Genomic DNA, 19,959 nt, shown 5'->3' on the forward strand with positions numbered 1-19,959 from the left:
TGTCATAAGGAGAACGGAGTATATGGTAAATTACCTTCTTGTTCCATGCAAATGCTGTTGTATACCTGCAGAGTTTAAATGAGAGTATGAATGGAGTAGTGGATATGCTACAGGTAACGCCTTAGCTTGTCTGAATGTAACTTTTGTGCCCAGTTCTTCATAATAGCTGGTAAATTCATTCGTATGTTGCCCTCTACTCACCAGTTCCTTTCCACTCTGCTGAGAGGCTGCTAGTCCTTGTGCTAGTGTCATCTTAGTGACTTAAAGAAATAAATTGACTACCTTCTCAGAACTTCAACTGGATGTATCCAGATAACATAACTTTAATAGAAGTTTTGAATTAGGATTTTTTTTTAATTCAAAAATAAATAGTATAGGAAGTCAAACCAATTCACTACTATAATACAAAACTTCAGCATTTCTACTGAACTCATTTTTATTTGATATTCTACATCTAAAACCAAAATAAAACACAAGTGTAACTAAAAATTTTTATGACAATCCAATTTCTACTAAAACAAATGTTACACAACAAGAGAAATGAAAATGTTTATGAATCTACTTTATAGTGTAAAACTCGTACTTAGTTTTGTAGTTGATAACATATCTTAAGACAGATCAGTCACTCCTGTATCACTCATGGTGATTATTCTCAGGAATTATGTAACACTGTTTTAGGAAGAAGATGTAAATGCAACTTTACTTTGGGATTTTTTTCTAATGTATGCATTTTTGGGTGAACATTCACATTTTAGGTGAGGCGGCATACAAATGTAACAAACTCTGCTGTAACAAACAATATACAAATACACAGATATATATTTAAATGCAGCTTTGTTTGGACTGATTCTTTTCTAATCACTATTACAGATGTGTCTTTCCCTTCTCTTTCTCTGTCCTCTTTTCATAAGATTGGTATTTTTATCAGCCTTGTTCAACTGTTTTTCCCCACTCTGACTCATAAGGAAATGAATATAAGCAGTCAGAGAAACTGGTATTGATAAGCCATATTGATTTTGGATCTTGTGTTTTAGTGTACATGTTTCAAAGGGCCATTGATTTATTGTGTTATCCCCTTCTGTTACTCTTTCTCTTCCCCCACCCCAGGTTCAAATTCTGGGGAATGTGTGAATATATGGAAATAGATAAATTTGTATAGGCAAATACAGGCCTGATTGAAACTGCTGAACCTGTCACTTTCCAAACTTATAAAATACCAGGACTTCTGAAGATGGATAGTATTTTTGACTGAGTCAGAGTTCACAATACTGGATTTCAGCTTGATTTTTGAAGAAAAGAGCAGAAAGATAGGAGAAGGATCTGGTAGTTGATTTAATTCCTCTTGCCATAATTAGAAGGGGAAAGTAATGTGTATTTGGTACTTCTCTGTCTGCCTGAGACTAATTCCAAGCTGAATTTGGTATTTCAAATGTGATAGGAATCTACTCTGACAGTCTTGTCAGGCATTAGGTAGTAGTTCTCCCTTCTCAGGCAGCCCCTGGTGAGGGGAGAGTTGCATCAACACGTTTAGTGATGTTGCTCTTGTCAGCTTTGTGCTCCAGACAAGATACTACTTGCGTCCAGGTTTTCTTCTTTCTCATATAAATTTAGTGTGTGTGCATACATACACATAAGTACATATACATATCTACATATATATATATAGATTTATGCGTGTGAGATACTAAATGTATTGTCCTCTGACACACTGCACTTCAGCAGAGATAGACAAGGTCCTCTCCTATCACTTCTAGTTTCTGTTGTTCCTCCTAAGAAACGCATTTTTTTTTCCCGTTGGCACCTCCACATTGCATCAACATTCCTTCAGTATGTGAGTGCTTTTGGTTTTGACAAATGAAGCTAGACTGTCAGTCGGATGTATTCTTACTGTCCCCATTAACTGTGCTGCCAGTCACAGGCTCTGTGGCTCACTGTGGCACTGTAGTAGTGTAATAAATTGCTATTCTAAAGTGGCGTAGCTTGAGGGAGAAGAGGATGTATGAAGGCTGTAATTTCATTACAGAATATTGCAGAATGCCAAAAGTGTGCCTATATTAGAATAGAAATCTTAAAGTATGTCCTGCCTCTGCTTAAAAAAAAAGAAAAAAGAAAAGAAAAGCAAAGCAGTGACTTAGTTGTTGATTTTAATCTGGGTGGAGATGCAGCCTCCTCAAAAGTTGTATGCTAACTATCTGCTAATGTCCTTTCTGATATGAGGGGTGTGTTGTGTATGTGTGTGTATATGTATGTGTGTATGTATGCATTGGTGGCACATCTCAACAAAGAGGCAAACTTCGGCCCGTTCCCTCTAAGGATTTTGCTAAAGGTCTGTTCTGGAGTTTGTGACTGTATCATGCTGCTGTTATTGAAAAGTCATTTTGTAGTAAGGGAGTCTTGTGGGCTGTCATGTCCAAGTTATTTTTAGGAGGCCTTAAACAACAGAGAACTTGCGCAAGACACTAATTAGCCACTGGTGAGTGTAATGGTGATCTTGGAGATAGCTGAGGATGCTTAGCTGTCATCACACTTCAGAATGTGTTGCAGGACGCACTAGGGGCCTCTCAGTGCACGTCCCCGGGGACTTTCTGATGCGGCAGAGTGAAGCAGCAGGAGAGGCGCGTGAAGCTGCTGCTGAACCTGCTGAAGTGGGCACGTGGCGTGGGCACAGTTTGTAACGTCCCTTCCTTCCTTCCCCGAGCCGCGCCAGACCTGTCTGCCTGCAGGCGCTCCTGCTTTCCAAGTACACGTCACAGGAAGCTTACCCTAAATTGATCCTGGTTAACCTTGTTCACAGTGACGATGCTAGAACATAAATCCTCAGCTGTTACGCTAGTGACTCAGCTTTCAGAGCAGCAGCTCTGACAGGCTTTTAGAAAAGCGGGCAGGTGACAGCATTTGTGAGGGCTCGTGTCTGGCCAAGAGCAAGTCTGCTGTCCTGGAGCAGCTGTGCGAAGGGAAGCCCTTGCCCAGTTCTGGGCTGGCACCGTCCCAGCCCTGCTCTGCCCAGTGCCAGCTGGGCACTTGCTGAAAGATTCTGTTTCACACTAGGAGTAATTGATTGTAGGCTTTCCTGGAGCAAAGCCCTTACACCAGCTGTATCCGAGTCTTTTTTCCTCTTTTCTCCCCCCCTTCTATGCCCACCTGCTTCTTAAATACATTCTTTTTTTTTTTTTTTCTTGAGCTTTCTGATCCTTATTTTTAAGAATGGGGCGGAAATTAGCATGTCAGTTTTCTGGTAAATGTGCATAGATTCTCCGAGAATGACAGCGGCATAAGCTTCCAGGAAAAACACAAGATGACACATAAATCCTCATAAAAATCCCATTTACAGATTCATAGCTTCAGCACAAGAAACAAATCCTGGCATTGTGTAGGAGCTATAAACAGCACCCTGTGAGCTAATTATGATTTGCCGTGTCCCAAGCTATGACAGACGACAATCTCTATCTCCCCCCAAGGCAGAGGGAGGTGGAAAAGGACAAGGAATGAGCAGCTCACAGCAAATGACAGTTCTTCTGTCATTTCTTCTGTGATTTATTCAAGAGGCAGAATTGTTGTTTTGCCCTAGGTTGCAGGAGCAAAAAAAAAAAAAAAAAAAAAGAAGAAAAAGGAAAAGGAAAAAAGAAAAGGAAAAAGAAAAAACAAAAATATTAAAGATTTAGTGTTCAGGTGAAAGGCACTGGCATTAGACCTTGTTAATCTACAATGGGTGGTATGCAAATGTGGTTAGGTAAACACACTTTTGAAATAAGCGTTTAATATTCTGCATGCTCATCGCAGTGAGTGTTTGCAGCATCTGTACTTCTGTGATAGATGTTACCACAAACCTCCAAAATCAGCTGCATCCGTTTAGTCAACAGCAGTAAAAACAAAGCATCAGTAGGCTTTGCTTCTAGGATGCTCCTAGTATTTTGTCTTCATTTTCAGTGCTGATAAATCAGGTGTGTGATTTCTCTGTCCTAATAGTAGTTCGTAGGTATGCTACTCTGCTTTTAAAATAGCAGTAAATTCTCACTAGTAAGTTAAAATTTAAGCCCCCCCCCCCCCAAAAAAAAAAAACACTTGCCTTACAGTGTTTTTCAGCTTAGATTCTTTGCCATTTGGAGAAGTACAAACTGTTTATGCTGATGCCCTTTTCTGAATATTTGTGTTGAAACCTCCGTATTTCCAGAGCAGAAAATGTTGGAAGACAAACAAGTTGTAGGGAAATATACCTTCACCTTTCATTCACTTCAGTTTTGAGAGTAACTACCTCATTTTGCAATAAGATCAAGGAAAGTGGGGTTTTTTTGTTTTTTTGTTGTTTTGTTTTTTTTAAGGAAAATTTTTTATTAACCGTACCAGAGGTTTTTTTTGGATTGCTTAAAAAAAAGAAAAACACACACAAAACTACCATTACAAATGCGTGTGTTTTCTGTTTATGTAATTTTGATGTCTTAGAAGTGTTTGGTTAGTGTTGACGTTCACATGGATGTTTCTTTCAGGAATAGATCATTCTTTCAAAAACATCTCAGCCTCAAAATTACTGGCTAGTCATTGATTCATAGTAATTGACTGGATCTGAAGCATTTGCCATGCAGGTCAGAACACAGCAGCTTGTACTTTATTAAAAGCTTTCACTCTGTTTAACTCTTATTGCCAGAGGCTCGGTTGACACCTGGTAACTTGATCATGGATTTGAAACATTTTAGCTGTAAAGCCTGGCTTGCGAAAGAAACTTCGGTGCAGCTGACAGCACTAACCAAGCTGTCCCATTTGTGTCACTGAATAAAATAATTTGCATAAATTCTTACAGATCAGGGTTTCTGCATCCAAATCAGATGCCGAGGTTAGTGTATTTCAGCGGTGGATGATTACCTTTCAACTGGGCCTTCCCTGAGAGTTTCACCTAGCTGTTCTGCTAGGGAGAAGAGCTGTAAAGCTATCACAAATCATAGCAAGATCAACCTCAGGAGCATAACACATTACATGCTGTTTCTGGATTAAAGAACAAAAAGTAAATAAAATAATAATAGTTTTTAAAATAAATGGTTAAATGGCCATCGCTTCAGGATGGTCTTACATTCTAACTCCTTTTAACCCAGTGCTGAATTGTACATTTTTTTCAGCCTTAGGTAGATTTGTTGTTGTTTTTGTTTTCATCTTGCATTGCTTCCACATTCTGTTTCCTCCTGCCTGTATGTGGTTGCAGGCCATTAAAAGATTGTCTACAGAAAGTTATTTTTGTGTATTCCTGGGGTTTCAGCACTTAACTCATTTGAGGCCAGAGAGTAAGTTGCCTTTTGTAACTTGCTCCTCTGTGGTCTTTGAGCCTGTTGTTCAATTCATCACCCATGAGGATATCTTAAAAAGGACTCTACCCTTCTGGGTTCCAGCAGGTTTCAACAAAACTGGCTGTGCTGGGCATGGAAAAAAATGTGCTTTCCATGCTCAGTCTGAGGGAACATCGAAGTACCATTTCAACCCTTCGTAGATCCCAGGGAATCCATGTGGAAGAGATTGTCATGTCCCAAGCACAGGAAAGGTGGTGAGGTTTTTTGTTTTGTTTTTTTTTTTTCACTGTGTCGTGGTATGTGCCAGAGAATGAAATCAAGGGCCAGTCAGACATAGAGGTGTTCAGAACGACTTTTTTTTAATCTTTTTGCAACCTTATTAGAGGCAATATCATGCTGATGCAAAGAATAACCATTCTTCAAGACTAAGAGGCATCCTTTACCTGGAGAGGGAGCTTACCTCTGCCTTGTCAAACCCAGAATTATGCCCTACAAAAAGTTACTTTTGAGGATTTAAATTATAAAGAACCTTGAGTATTGCACTATCAAGCAGAACACCCTGGTTTAAGAGTTTTAAGAAAGCTGCTGGATGGTGATGAAGGGAGAGTTAAGTCAGAGATGGTGCGGGATTGGTTTTCTCTTATTATGAACCTTTAATCATGTTCCTTAAAAATGAAAGATGTATAGTGTGTGTCTTAAAGGTGTTAATTGAACCACTTAGTTGCTGCAAATCCTTAAACATTTTTCACCTGTCAGTTTGTGTTTTTCCTTTCTCTGTCTTTCCATTTGCAAATGCTTTCCAAGTGAGTGTTAACTCCTTGTTAGTACCATCAGACCTAAGTGATACAGACTGCTTAGAATGATCTTTGCTTTGAGGCACAGAAGCAGTTCTTTTTCTCCATCTCTGTCATTTGATATGATGTTACCTCTCGCTACAAACCTGGCATTTCTTACATCCTTGAATTTATCACATCTCAACATTGTTTAACTCTCAATCCTCTTTTTTTTCTGCCTACTCAATTCCTAATTTTCATTGTTCAGAGTATTTTTCCTTTTTGACAATATATGTAATTGAATTGTGAAGATAATCATATAATTTGCCGTGTCCAGTTCACTTCTGTAGGTCAGATATGGATCTCGTGCTCTCCTAGTATAGTACATCTGTCCCCGAATTGGTCAGGATGGCACCATCATGTCTTTCTCGAGGGCTCTACTGTTTCCTGCTGCTACCTGGCGTATTCTCAAAGCTGTCCTGCTAAAGGCAGAATTTTTGAGATATAGCCCTGTGCTGTATTTCTTCTGCTTTTGTATGACTACTAAAACTTGAAATTTTTTTTTTTTTTTTTTTTTTTTTTTGGATGTGGAGTGTTTCTGGTTCCTTGGAGCCCTGACTTAAGCAGAGATAACAGGGAAGGAGGGAAACAGATTTAAACTGGTAAATATCTAATGCACCCATTCCTTTCCAGCACTGCTGCTAGTTGGAGACTACTTTCAGTCTAGAGTCCAGTTATGTTGCAGCTCTAGGTCTCTAAAGTATTTTTGCTTCTATCAGTGACTGCTCCACTGGAACTGAAGCTCCAGACTACTAATGAGCTATTTCTGGACTGCTGCAGCCTTTTTGTCGTGGTGCTGGTGGGCACTGCCTGCCAGTGACAGCTGGTCCTCAGGGAGTCACTAGAGCCCCTCCGGATGAAGCTGGTAGTCAATTATAGGCTATCAACACCTGCCTTTCTGAGGATACCTAAAGGTAGTAGAGTTAGCATAAGGGTGTCTCCATGATGATATATTTGAGGACAGTCCTTACACTTAGAAGTGCTGAAGACGCTAATATTTCCTAATTGCCGTATTCTGGAGGAGATGAAAGCAGGAAAAGCACACCCTGAGCTGTATCACTTCCAGTTTTTCCTGCCAGCTGGTAAGAGAAGATAACTTTACAGACTAGGTGAGCAGACAGTGAGGTGGACTGAACACTGGTTGAATGGCACTGCTTAGAGGATTGTGATCAGTGGTGCAAAGTCTAGTTGGAGGTCAGTAACTAGCAGTGTACCCTAGGATCAGTACTGGGTCAAGTCCTGTTTAACTTAGTCATCAGTGACCTGGAGGATGGGACAAAGTGCACCCTCAGCAAATTTGTTAATGATCCAAAACTGGGAGGAGTAGCTGATGCACCAGAAGGTGGTGTGCTGTGGTTGAGCTCTCAAGAGAATGGAGAGATGGGCACAGAGAGAGACCTCATGAAGTTCAGTAAGGGGAAGTGCAGAGTCTTGCACCTGGGAAGAAATAATCCCATGCTTTGGTACAGGCTGAGGGCAGACCAACTGAGAGAAACTTCACAGAGAAGGAACTGGGGGTCCTGGTGGACAAGTTGAGCATGAGCAAGCCATGCACCCCAGCTGCAAGTCCAGCAAAGGGCTACTAAGATGGTTAAGGAATTGGAGCATCTTTCATATGAAGAAAGGCCGAGCGTGCTGGGACTGTTTAGCCTGGAGAAGACAAGACTGGGGGGGGGGGGGGAAATCTTATCCATGTGTATTAATGTCTGAAGGGATAGATAACTTTCTGGATGCAAAATTTTAAAAGCACATGGTACTCTTATAGGAAGGAAACATGCAAGTGTGCGAGCAGCCTAGGCGAATATAGATGGGCACAGAGAGCTAAGTCTTGGTGACAGGTTGAAAGTAAAACTTCTGGAGGAATGAGGCATTTAAGGAGATGAAAAAAACTACTTATGAAGAAATGGAACTTCACTTCCAGGTTAGGCAGAGACTTCTAGAGATGCTGAAGACTTGTATGTAGAAGGCCAGAAAGGGCTTGGAAAAACATTTACAAAACTTTATGCTAGTAGTGCAGGGATGGGTTATTGAATTCATAACCTGCATGAATTTCTTTAGCCTCAGTGTCAGCTTAGGCAGTCCCTGTTGCTTTTCTTGCAGTGCTGAGTGCTTATTCCCGTCTCCATCCTCTTCTCTCTGCTGTGCTGGAGAGGCCAAATAGCAAAAGCAGATCAAGGCTGTTCAAAGCTGGAAAAAATGCATTTTCCCAGATTGTTTTTGATTAGATCAGTTCCCCAGTCTAGTCTATTGTGGGATGTGCTAGCCAGCCCCAGGGTTGATGTGGGATCTGCTTAACCTGGCTTATAGAGCACACCACTGCCAAGACAGATAGTGTTGCTGAATGTCCTTTTGGTCCTGGCTATTCTAAAGAAAGCTCTGAGTGAGGAGGCCCACGTGAAGGAGTGTCCTGAAGGTTTTCTCTAAGCATCATGCAGTAATGTGAGAGACTTGCTGAAAACTGCTGCTATCAGATGATTTGGTCTCATTTTTTGTAAGTCGAAGATTAACTTGTGCAGACAGAGAAAGTCAGAACTGAAAGGCTTTTGAATTGTTTAGCGAATAGATGTAAGCACCAATAATACCTCCTTCCTTTCACATTTGCTCAGATTCACTTAAAGACAGCTAGGTTTCTTGCTTTCTATTCCCTATATACATGGATGCTGCAGTACCTCAAATAAGCTCGTGGCTCCACACAACTAAGCAGCAGTTAGCTGTGGGAGTGGTCCTGATTTCCATGTAGTTAAGTTCACACCCCAGTAAGCTAAGTTTGAATGTAGTCAGGATTAGAATACCAGTGCTGCTTGCTGTTGTTCAGCTAATTAAAGAACAGCAGTACTAATATTTTTTAAATGCTTTAACAAAAGGAAAGGGATTTGTCTTCCCCTCTGCATGTAAGTGCTTTATTCCTAAGGGAGAAAAGGCTGCAAGTGCATAGTAGAACCAAGAATTTTCCAGGGTAAGGTACTTCTAAGTGATTCCATGTATCTACATTGTATTTCAATCTATGGCTACATTAGTCAGAGAGTAAATAGTTACAAAATCATGAACTTCTATTTTATATTATTGGTTAAAACTTGGCCCCAAGACTGCTATAATCCAGTTATCTATGTTGAAGCTGCTTGACCTGCAGGAACTGGATCTGTTAGTTCAGTTTCTGCTGCATGCATCGCGGTTGATACCAATTGGTGTGCTTTTGTGACAGATGGTCCAAAAATTGGTGAACAGTATTACAAATTCTCTTACCTCTGTCAGATTTTCAGGAGTCAGAGTAGAGGCATATTGCCAAAACAATGTGAACGGGACTTGGTCTCCGTTGTAAACAAACTGCTGTTTTCCTCTGGGTAGGAAGGCGAGCTTTCCTTGTTTACAGAAGGCTGAAAGTAGTTTGTCAGAAGGCACAAACATTGGGTTTTTTGCACATAGATATAGAATGCACATATGCATCAGGGGGAGAGATTGACTTGCAACCCACATAGCTGTATATTTTACATGTATAGCTTCTGTTAGGTAAGTAGTTATCACTGTGGTAATAAAAGTGGTAGTTACTGGAGAGAGATTAAGAAGTCAAAACTTCTCTGTACATTTGTATGGAATTCAAGTAGAGGTACACTAGTAGTATAAAGAGGTGAATACATATATTGAAAAAGAAAAAAACACTCACCCCAGGGTTTATATTGAGGGGAAAGATGTCATTTAGGCTAATAAACACTTTCTTTTAGCTGGGAAAGGTTTGCCTTGGTGGCTTTTGGTTTTGTCCTTGCTTGAGTGTTTCAGCGGGATAACTGATAAAATGTTGCAGGCTCCTCAAAGAGGCGAATTGCCTGACATATTGCAAGAATGTTTATACATTTATATATATATATATATATACACACACATATATAATGTTATAAGATATGGTTTAATGTGAGACTGACCAGGGCTGTTTCTCTTTTTAAGCTGTATCAGCTGGAGTAGTTACCATAAGAACCTGTTAGCCAGCAGTGACTATGAAGGCACCGTCATCCTGTGGGATGGGTTCACAGGACAAAGATCCAAGGTCTACCAGGTAATGCACAATCAGTAAGCAGTACTGTTCTTCGCAACCGTGGACCATGTTGTTGGGGATGGTGTTTGGCCAAAGATGCTGCTTTTAGTCCAGCAACTAAGTTCCACAAGGTGAAACAGATGCACTTCCTATTTGGCAAGTTTTGCTAGATTGACGAATGTGTACTGGCATCTGCTTCACATGTCTTGGAAGTCTTTTAATTACCTTGTCTTGGCTAGCTTTTCATGTCATCTTCTTGCTAGCTGATGCAAAGGCATTAAACAAAGGCTTTGACTGAATTTCAGGTTTCATTCAATGCAACGTTATGTTCCCATGCAGAATGTGCCTGTGTAGCAAATACAGCTCTTCAGTGTTTTGGGAGCGTACAGGCTTTTGCTTAGAGTGGAAAAACACAGGATTAGACACCACATATTTTGTTTAGTACCTCAACAGGAAGATGAGGTAGTCTTCCACTTTCAGAGGGGAGGTATTGGAAATGGCTTAGAACAGATATATCAATATTAGGAGATACAGCTGTCTTACATTAGAACAAGAAGCAGCACACACTGGAACAACAGTGACTCAAACCATGCTGGAAAAAGATCTTTAGCATGTTTTTTCTTGAAATCATTATTGCTTTTTTTTCCAAGTGGCAAAAAATCAGTGGGTTTTTTAATTGCTGTTCTAGTATTTTCTTCTTTCATGGTATGTCTAACATACTACAAGCGTTGGTCTGATTAGGGAAAAAAAGGTTGTTTGAGAATTTATGAAACATAGTAAGCTTCTCTGACCAGGAGTCTCATGCCAATTTATGCTTAACAGCATATTTATGCTGTTAAAACAAACATAGTATGTTTTCCTATTTTATCAGATTACAACTCACAGTGTACTTTAATACTTTTCTTGTTTCTGTAAACAGGAGCATGAGAAAAGGTGCTGGAGTGTTGACTTCAACTTGATGGACCCTAAGCTATTGGCTTCAGGCTCTGATGATGCAAAAGGTATCCTTTTTTTTTTTTTTTTTTAGTCTCTGTGCAGAAGGCACTTTGTGAATTCCCTTTGAGAGATGGAGGAAAAAAAAAGGTGTTTCAAGTAGCTGATTCCTCAGCTGCCTTTGATATTGTAGCTGACATACTAATGTGTCAAGATATTACTGAACTGCTCAGGACTTAGAAAGAGAGCCTTTATTTGGATTAAGATTTCTTGTTGTGATATTCACATTTTGGGGGTAATGCACTCTAGCATTTTCCAGAACACTAAACAAAGAAAAACGTATTTTAACATAGTAAAGCTTGTTGAGTTTAAAGCCTTGGGGCCTTTGAAAGGAACATGTGTATTTGTATTTCAAAAATGAGATTGTCAGTGAAAAAGCAAAAAAGTTAATGCTTGATGGTCAAATGTTGAATCTTGCGCACAAGGAGAAGCCTCTCGATTTCATGATGCACAGTGTGTTCCTCAGAGCTTAAGAGTTGGATGATGGACTGAATGAGAGCATTGGGAGCAACTCTTGACTTTACCTAGTCTCCTGGGCCCTTTTGCCATAGGGCTTTTGGAGGCACCTGTTTATAATGTGCTAGTTCAGAAATGTTCCTCCTCTAAGAAGTACTAGGAGAGTTCTGAAGAAAAAAAAAAAAAAAAAGATAGCACTGAGAAACATGTAATATTATTCATCCCTAAAAAACCCAAGATTGTATCTCTTATTTACAATATCAAATTAGAGTTACTAAGCAGCAAGAGTTTTTAAATTCTGTAGTCAGTGGAGATCAGCTTTCCCAAATGGGCTATCACAGTCCTGGACAGAGCTGTTCCTGATTAGCTTTGAAATGATAAATTAATTTTGCATGAACATTAAATCTTGCAAGCCTCTGCCCACTAAAATGCCTTTAAATTCTGTTTCAGAAGAAAGCTGTATTTAGTGTTCCTCAAATGCATTTGACATTCTTGATGTAGTTGGTAATTTTGCATACAAAAATATGGCTTTAAAGATCGTTTTATTTTTAAGGTGGTTTTAAAATATTTTTTAATACACTTCCTCCTATTCGGTGGAAGTCGAGAGTGTTTTCTGGGCAATTAAGTACAGTAAGAGAACATTTACCTTGTAATGGCCCACCTTTTCATTATTCTGCTCCTCGCTTATGTATTTTTAAAAATGACATTTTCCAGATAGACATGCACCTATTGTCATATTAAGAAGTTGTCTGGCTTTGGAAAGGCGACTGCAAGCAGAACTCCTGTTTCTAACTTAACCATTTATTTCTTCATTAATAGTTTCTAAAAAGTGCAATGCTTACTCAGATCTGCAGACTTTATCACGAAAATTTCTACATAACTTGTATTTCAATTCAAGACGTGTCTTTCTTTTAAAATAATTTTTTTGTGAATAAAACTTGTCTGGAACATTTCGTCCATTCCTTCTACCATATTTTGACTGTGATTTGCATATGTAACACAGACATTAGCGACAAGTGAAGTCTTGTGTGAAAGTGCATGAAATAAGCACAGCTTTTAGAAGTCTTTATAAGATAAGAGCAATAGCAGCAAATTTCCAAATGAAACTAATGTTAGAGCATCCAAATTCCATTGCGGTGAACATATTGGGAGGACTAAGTATATGGAAAAGATGTTGTCTATGATGAGTTATCTTAACCAGCTCTCTACTGTCCAAGTTAGATTTTGCCTTTCCGGTTATGTGAGCGTGTTATCTGAGTGAGTTTTGACTTTGGATATGTGGCAGTCACATGCTTGTTCGATCAGGTACAGCATTTGGGAAGTTCAAGATCTATGTACCCTTCCTGTTCTCTTTTACTACTTTTGTTTTTGTAAGGGTACAGTGGATTTTTCTGACAAGAAATTTCATTATTAATAGTTATTGGTGTGACCACAACTGTTGGAACTAATCTCTCTGCCCTTTCCTGGGAAGCATGGGTATACAATATTCCTGTAGAGTGATCAGAAAAAGCTAGCAAAGAAGCTACAGCTTTTTTACCTGTGGATGTGTGTGCTTCCCCCCCGCCCCCCCTTTCAAGCTAGAGGCTAATTTTTAAGCTCTTGGTACACTCAGGCATGTATTGGGAAAGGAGGTTTTAGATGAATAATCCAATCATCAGTGCTTTGCAGCCTTCCCTGCCAGGACTTAGAAACAGCAAAGGGGTGCTAATGAGTGGAGTAATGCTGAGGAGAAAATGATTCTGATACAATCAGAAATGACATCCTTGGGTCCCACCTCATCCTCTTCAATAAATGAAGATAATATAGGATGCTTATTTGTGGAAAACCTTTCTATTTTGATAGCTGATAATGGGAACATAAAAGCATTATTGTATAAATGCAGTAGGTATTTGGAATAAAAGTCTCATTTTTATCTATAGTTGTCATGCTCTTTCCTTTCAAAGAGGCAAAGGTAGTTGAGTATGTCTATAGGGATGCAGAGTTGTATGCCAGCTAGATAGTGGTAAGTAAAATTAAAGTACTTAATTGTGCTACAGGCATCTTGGGAAACTGCACAGCCTTAATTTCAGTTCCTTTATGTACTTGTAAATGCAGAAGCTATAATTCTTATTTAAGTAGCAAAGGATGACTTTCTATTGTTTGAATAGAAAAGATTATTTAATTTTGTGGAGGAGGAAAGTCACTAGTGACTTGCAGCTGCTTTTTAACCCAACATTGGTGTCTGCTCTGGGTTAGGAATGTAGTTTAATAGTCAGAGTAAAGTTGGAAAAGGAGAGCAAAATATTTGGTGAGACTATGTGGCCGAGACTGTAGGATTTAAACTTCCATTTTGGTGAAGACATGTTTGGAGTGGTCTTAAGGAAGTTATTTGACAGGTTGCCTGTGCAAGATGGTCAGGCACTTACGCCCTGTTCTGTGGTTGTTTTCAAAGCTCCCTGAAGCACATGGAGATGCAAGCAATACTGAGAAATTTATCTGCAAGAAGAATGCTGGATTTATGTCCTTTCTGTAAGCTATAGTCTCTTCAGCTATAGTCTCTGTTTTCAGCTGAAAGTAGAGTGGTGGAACAGGACAGGAGCACGTGAGAGCCTTGGGTCATAGTGGGAGGTTACTTTTCACTGCCTCATGACTAGGAGGAGCACAGGCATCTATTTGGTTGCCTTTAGGGAAGGTAACTTCTAAACTGCCTTGATAAGGAAATAAGACCATGAGTTCTAATCCTGCTCCTGTTTTTTTTTTTTTTTTTTTGTAGTAGTAATAGCCCTGAATTCAGGGGGGCAACACATTTGCAACATTGGCTTCATAAAAAGTAAGCATGGCCTTGTAGATAGAGAACTAGCCTAAGAACTGCAGACCAGAGTTTCCACCGGAGCTTTGTGGAGGGTTTCCAGAGGGTTGTTTTGAGGTTTCATTTCCCCTAGATGATGAGTTCCTTCAGCTTCTGTTGGCTTTAACTGGAGGTTTAGGTGTTTTACTGCTCTTAAAATCAGGCTGAACTTTCAGTTTGTTCATTTTCCTGGCTAAAGGAAATAGGATATCTTCCTGGTGATTTGTGGGGTTGTTGGATTCAATTAGGAATGCCTTCAGAAGTCGTTCAAGACGTTGGTAGTTACAGTGGCAACTAAAATTTTCTGACTGGCTGTGTCTTGCGCTTTCCCTTGGCAAGGAGTACCACCCTGCAGTCATTGCCTGGTAACATTGCTGCTTACAGCGTGCGCCCGCTGCCGCTGACCCGCGCAGGACGGCGGGTTGAAACTTTCACCTACCAGGGCAGTTCAGCAGCTTGCTCCTGGCTTCCTCCTTGGCTAAGGACTCCCTAAATCTATGCAGATGGCTTTCTCAGTAGTATATGATATAGTACAAGCAGTAGTAGTACATGTATATGAATGTGCTTCAGTATATATCCCATTCCTTTATTGCACGCATTTAAGTATGGCTCAGTTACACTTCTCTTAGAGCACTTGCCGAGGTTGGTTACGTATGTGGATAGCACGCTGTTGGAGACTTGGTATTTCTTCAAAAGATGGAATGCAGTGTTTTTCCTATAAGCAGATTTTGTTCTTCAGCTACTGCAATATAGGCTTCCACTTCTTAGTGTTTATGCACAAAACTGGTGTATAGAGGATTGATTTATAAACTGATGCATCTGAAATAAAACTTGAACCAATTAAAAAACTTTGAAAAGATTTAAATGTTTTAACCAAGAGAGGCACTTTGTAGTCATCTTCCTTGTTTGATGAGGGGAAGATATTTGGCCTTATGGAGAGATGTATCTCAGCAACAGCAAAATTAGGAAACATATGCTTTGGGAACATGTGTTTTAGGAATAGTTGATCTCAGATGGTTGCTTGCCGCATCAACACAATTCCGAGTGTTATCAAGACATCTGTTTGTTGTATAATTACTTCCTCGACCTCAGCAAAACTGCTTAAAACTACAGCAAATAAAGTATAATTCATGAGGTAGAGTTTATTAGCTTGTCAGTTTTTTTTAAAAAAAGGGACAACTCCAGGTAGAACTTGACATGTTTCATTATGTGTTGTCATGTCGTGTATATCCTTTTTTTTAATAGCACTAGCTAAGCTGTAATTGGAGCCTGGTGTATTCCACAGCAGTTAGATCACAGAAATTGTTGTAGATCCTAATCTTAGTCTGTCAGTTGTAATGAATATTATGATGGCTTTGAACACACGGGTTGACTGTTCACCAGATGAAATAGCTGAGCTTGTGACCTGAAGACTTAAAGGAAGAAAAAAGAGCCGAGTTGAAACTTAGCCCTCAATTAGCTTCTGCTACAAAACTGAGACCAAATGGCTATTTTTTATTACAGATGGTGTTAAGAGACTTCTCCATTTTGCGCACAGCTTTAAATATTGATACGTGATTAGAAGGCTTCAAGGCAGTCCTTGGGTGTAGTATGAGATCTGGGCACAGCATTGCTTTGAATTGTGAGCTCATTTAACCTTCTTGTGCTACTTTAGTTTAAGCAATGTTGTCTGCTGACAGTGTCTCCTTTTAACCATAGGATTACTTGGTTCCTATACCATCACATCCATAAACTTGATGTCCTCTACTGCCACTGCAGCGTAGACTATACATCTGTTGGTGTCTGTTCGCTGAAGTAAAATGCCAATGTTCTGTTGTTTTGCAAAATTGTTTCCCATCTGTCTTTTCACTCCACCCTCTCCAGTGCAAATACTACAGAAGTTGTATCCTCCAGCCTCACTTGAGGGAAGAGAAGGTCTTAGGTCATGCTTGCAGAGCTGTTGGGTGTTAGTTGGGGTTTTAATTTTTTTCACAAAAATGCAGCTAGATGTTTAGAATGTATATTACATCTCTGGTAAGTGTGAATGGGTTTATTTTTGAAAACCAACAACAGAGTGGGTGCTGTTTTCACTGCATTTTACATAACACCTATGTGCAAATACAGTATGCATCAGTGTTTGTGTTTATGATGGATGTGTGTTCCAGACAGCTGACAGATACCCACACACTGTTGTTTGAAATGATTCCTTAGTGTACTCTGAGCAGCCGTGTATTTCCTTCATCCTTGAAGCAGTTCTCCTGCATATGGTCAGAAGTAGTGCAATCTTTGCTTTTCACTGTGGACTATAAAAAGTAGGTGTGCTAGAACAAACCCACCAACATTCCTCCTTTTCCTTGACCATTGAAAACATCCTTGGATAGTCCACGTGGAAGCCATATTTCTCCTTCAAAATTCCTAGGAAAGAATGGCAAAGAGGTGATGGAGAGGGACACTCTTAGGGGGAAAAATAAATTACAATTCTCTTTTGCATTTTTCTTGACCTTAGTGGGAAACAAGATTTCTGCTCTTGCCACTTCTTACGCCTCCAAAGTGAGCCCTCAGTAAAAAGACAACAGACAGCCCTTAAACCACAGATCTGACAAGGCTCAGTCTGCTCCTGGGAGCTGTTTACAGGATCCGACCTTTGTGTGGCTCCTCTGTGCTCACAAGCATTGCCTTTGGCTTGCTCTGCTTCCTGCTTCAGATGCTGTCCATGGTAACTGAGGACAGCACGACCCTTTGCTCGAGAAAAGGGAGAGAGGGAACAAAGCACATTGCTAGTGTTGACTTCAGTCTATCTTGGAGGCTTCTTCTGGGTTGATGCCAGTTCACCTGGGCCGAAGGCAAAGTATTTAATCTGTAGTTTGTAAGCTATGCAGCCGTTCTCTGTGAGATTGGCTCTGTGAGGACCACCTGACACTCTTCATCTTTGAATTTAAATAGCACTGGAAGTGTTTGGGGAGGGCAGGGAAGGCTATATTTGAAAAGCCTTTTGTATTTTCTGTTATTCTTCCTGTGAAATGGTCTGAAGTGAGTACTTGGGGGAAGAGCTTGTTCTGTACAACAGTTTAATTGATGTTCACACAGTAGTCCCATAAAACACTAGAATTCTTTGTACCAATAAAATATGTCAACATAGGAAACCAGCATACTGATTTCTTTCCTGCCAATGCCAGCTTTTAAAGAGTGAGATAAATTGTTCTCACTTACTATATTTAAACATACAATCGAGTACATTTATTCTGCGCAAAGCACTTCTGCCTTGGAGAATGGAGGACTTCAGATCACAGCTAGGTGACAAAGAACAAACAGGATTTAAGCCTTCCTGCTCTTGGTTATATGAATCCACAGACCAGGAGCCTTAAATATTGAAACTATAACATGTGGTTAGTCACCTGCTCTGCAGCTCCCAGCCACACAAGCTTTTCCATCGTCTGGTGTGTGTTGGAGATGTATAGAATCATTTGAAAATTCTTTTCAAGCTCACTAGCCATCAGCTATAAATTAACCGTTTATAATCACTGACTTCCTCTTGGCAGCTGAGGAAGCTTGTTCCTCTTGGCAGCTTTTTCGGACTTATTTTTGAAGTAACTAGATTTTATGCCTTTCAGATGAGTGTTTTTGTTGTTGTTTACTTATTTCTCTTGTTTGTTTCCTAGTGAAGCTGTGGTCTACCAACTTGGACAATTCAGTAGCCAGCATCGAGGCCAAGGCTAATGTGTGTTGTGTCAAATTCAGCCCTTCTTCTAGGTATCACCTTGCTTTTGGCTGTGCAGGTAGGTAAAAGGGACTGGGGTGGGCAATGAGATGATCTATTCTCTTCTCTAAGTTCCTGACTTCCCTCTAAAGATTTGAACTTGCAGTTAAAAAGCTTGAGACAGATTTCTCAAGTGTGTAGTCACCCAGAGGACTGTAATGGTACCTGAGTGTCGACTTCTTCATGCAATCCAATCTAATTTTGTGCCTTTATCAGCAATAAAAGCTTGTGAAAGCAAATCACGTAGTGCATTTTTTTGAGATAACTAAGGGAACTGGGCAAATCTCAACTTTATAAGTCTCTAAGTGAGGCTAGCATGTTAACGTGGTGGTGGTAGTTTTTTCTGGTTCATAGCTGTGCTATGTAAATGATACAAGATCATACTGGGAATTTTAACTAGTTTTACCTGGGGCATATTTTTAAAACAGAGGCTGTATATGTTTCTCGTAGCTGCAACTGTAATATCTATGGATGGGTTTATGCTTTCCTAGGCTGGACAAAGTATCTCTGTTAAAAGGTTTCTTTTTAATAGTCATTGGGTAAGGTATGATAAGCCTTTTATTCATTTAGGTTAAAATAGTTTTTAGTGATAATACAAAAAATTGAGAACAGAGTGGGTATTACTTTGGGAGGGAACTACATCATGCTATACATGCAACAGCGGAAAAAATCTGAATTGCTTATGAATGTTTAACTGATATGGTGAATTGTGTTTTCTTCTTTCTTGTGAAGTTCTAATGTGCTTGTAAGTGTATGTTCTGAGGGCGCATTTTTGGATTTCAGAGATATCTTGATGATATTCTTCCAACTGGTAGTTTAGTGTTTCATTTAGGTGTTCCAGTTTCCAGGCTGGTTCTACTTAAGCTCTGACTTTTAAGAGTAGAAAATAAATTTGCATTTTGATACACTGCAAAAAATGGATTGAAGTTGGAGAGTAAAATATTGACTTATTTGACAGACATCTCGTTGAAGTTTAGCAAATTGCGTGCGAGAATAGGATTGAATTACATTACTTACCAGCAGCCTTTGAAGGAAAGGGGCTATCTGTGGCTCTAGGGAAAGAGGAGAGGCCCAACTCCAAGTGAATCAGCTGCTGATTAAAATAGATAGGTAAAAGCATCAATAACTAGAATTCTTCCTCATAAACCAGTAATTGGGATTCCTTTCCACCTGAAAGGAAAAAGGAGGATAAGGCACAGCTAAATCTGTGGTTGGTGTCGGGACTGAGGCAGGTGGAATGAAAGCAGTCTGAAACGTTACTGTCCATCAGGCCGCACTCGCTCCTAATAAAGCGCAACGGTCTTATCTTCAGCCAAAGAGGCATGAGCAAACATTACGGGTTATTTGGAGGTTTTAGATTACTTCATCTGCGTATTTAAAGTTTAAAGAATGCTGAGGGGTAAAATGGTATTTGTACTGGGGAAGAATGCAGGGGAGGGAGAGAGAATGAAATTGAAAAACCATATGTTTACAGCTGCTTGATGCTTGATAGTTGAGTCTCTAAATAAAAATTAAAATGGGTATTTAACTATGCTGAAAGAATTGCATGGAGTAATTGAACTGATGGGAATGACTTGCCCACAAAGGAATACCTAATTGATCTTTCAACCACAAACAAGTGTGAAAAAATGCTAATGAAATAAAATTTAAAAATGACGTGTTTTACAGGGTGTAATACTTATTTCTGAACTCCTAAAAATCAGGAGAAAAACGTTTGTTTTTACCATATGTACTGTGAAAGTGTTGTCCAGTTTAATGTGTTATGATGGAGACGAGACGTCTTTCTCCTCCATCAGTTTCAGCTGATCTTGCTT

General features: G+C 39.7%; 1 protein-coding gene across 1 annotated transcript in view; it reads left to right on the forward strand.

Moving 5' to 3' along the window:
* COP1 (COP1 E3 ubiquitin ligase) overlaps positions 1-19,959 on the forward strand; it is a 133,273-nt gene that overhangs the window by 57,302 nt on the left and 56,012 nt on the right. The window contains exons 13-15 of the mRNA XM_062581152.1: positions 10,046-10,154; positions 11,053-11,134; positions 18,048-18,164. Of these exons, the coding sequence (XP_062437136.1) occupies positions 10,046-10,154; positions 11,053-11,134; positions 18,048-18,164 (308 nt within the window). The remainder of the gene's footprint in view (positions 1-10,045; positions 10,155-11,052; positions 11,135-18,047; positions 18,165-19,959) is intronic.

The sequence above is a fragment of the Rhea pennata genome, chromosome 8 (genome assembly GCF_028389875.1).
Source record: "Rhea pennata isolate bPtePen1 chromosome 8, bPtePen1.pri, whole genome shotgun sequence".
Classification (NCBI taxonomy): Eukaryota; Metazoa; Chordata; class Aves; order Rheiformes; family Rheidae; genus Rhea; species Rhea pennata.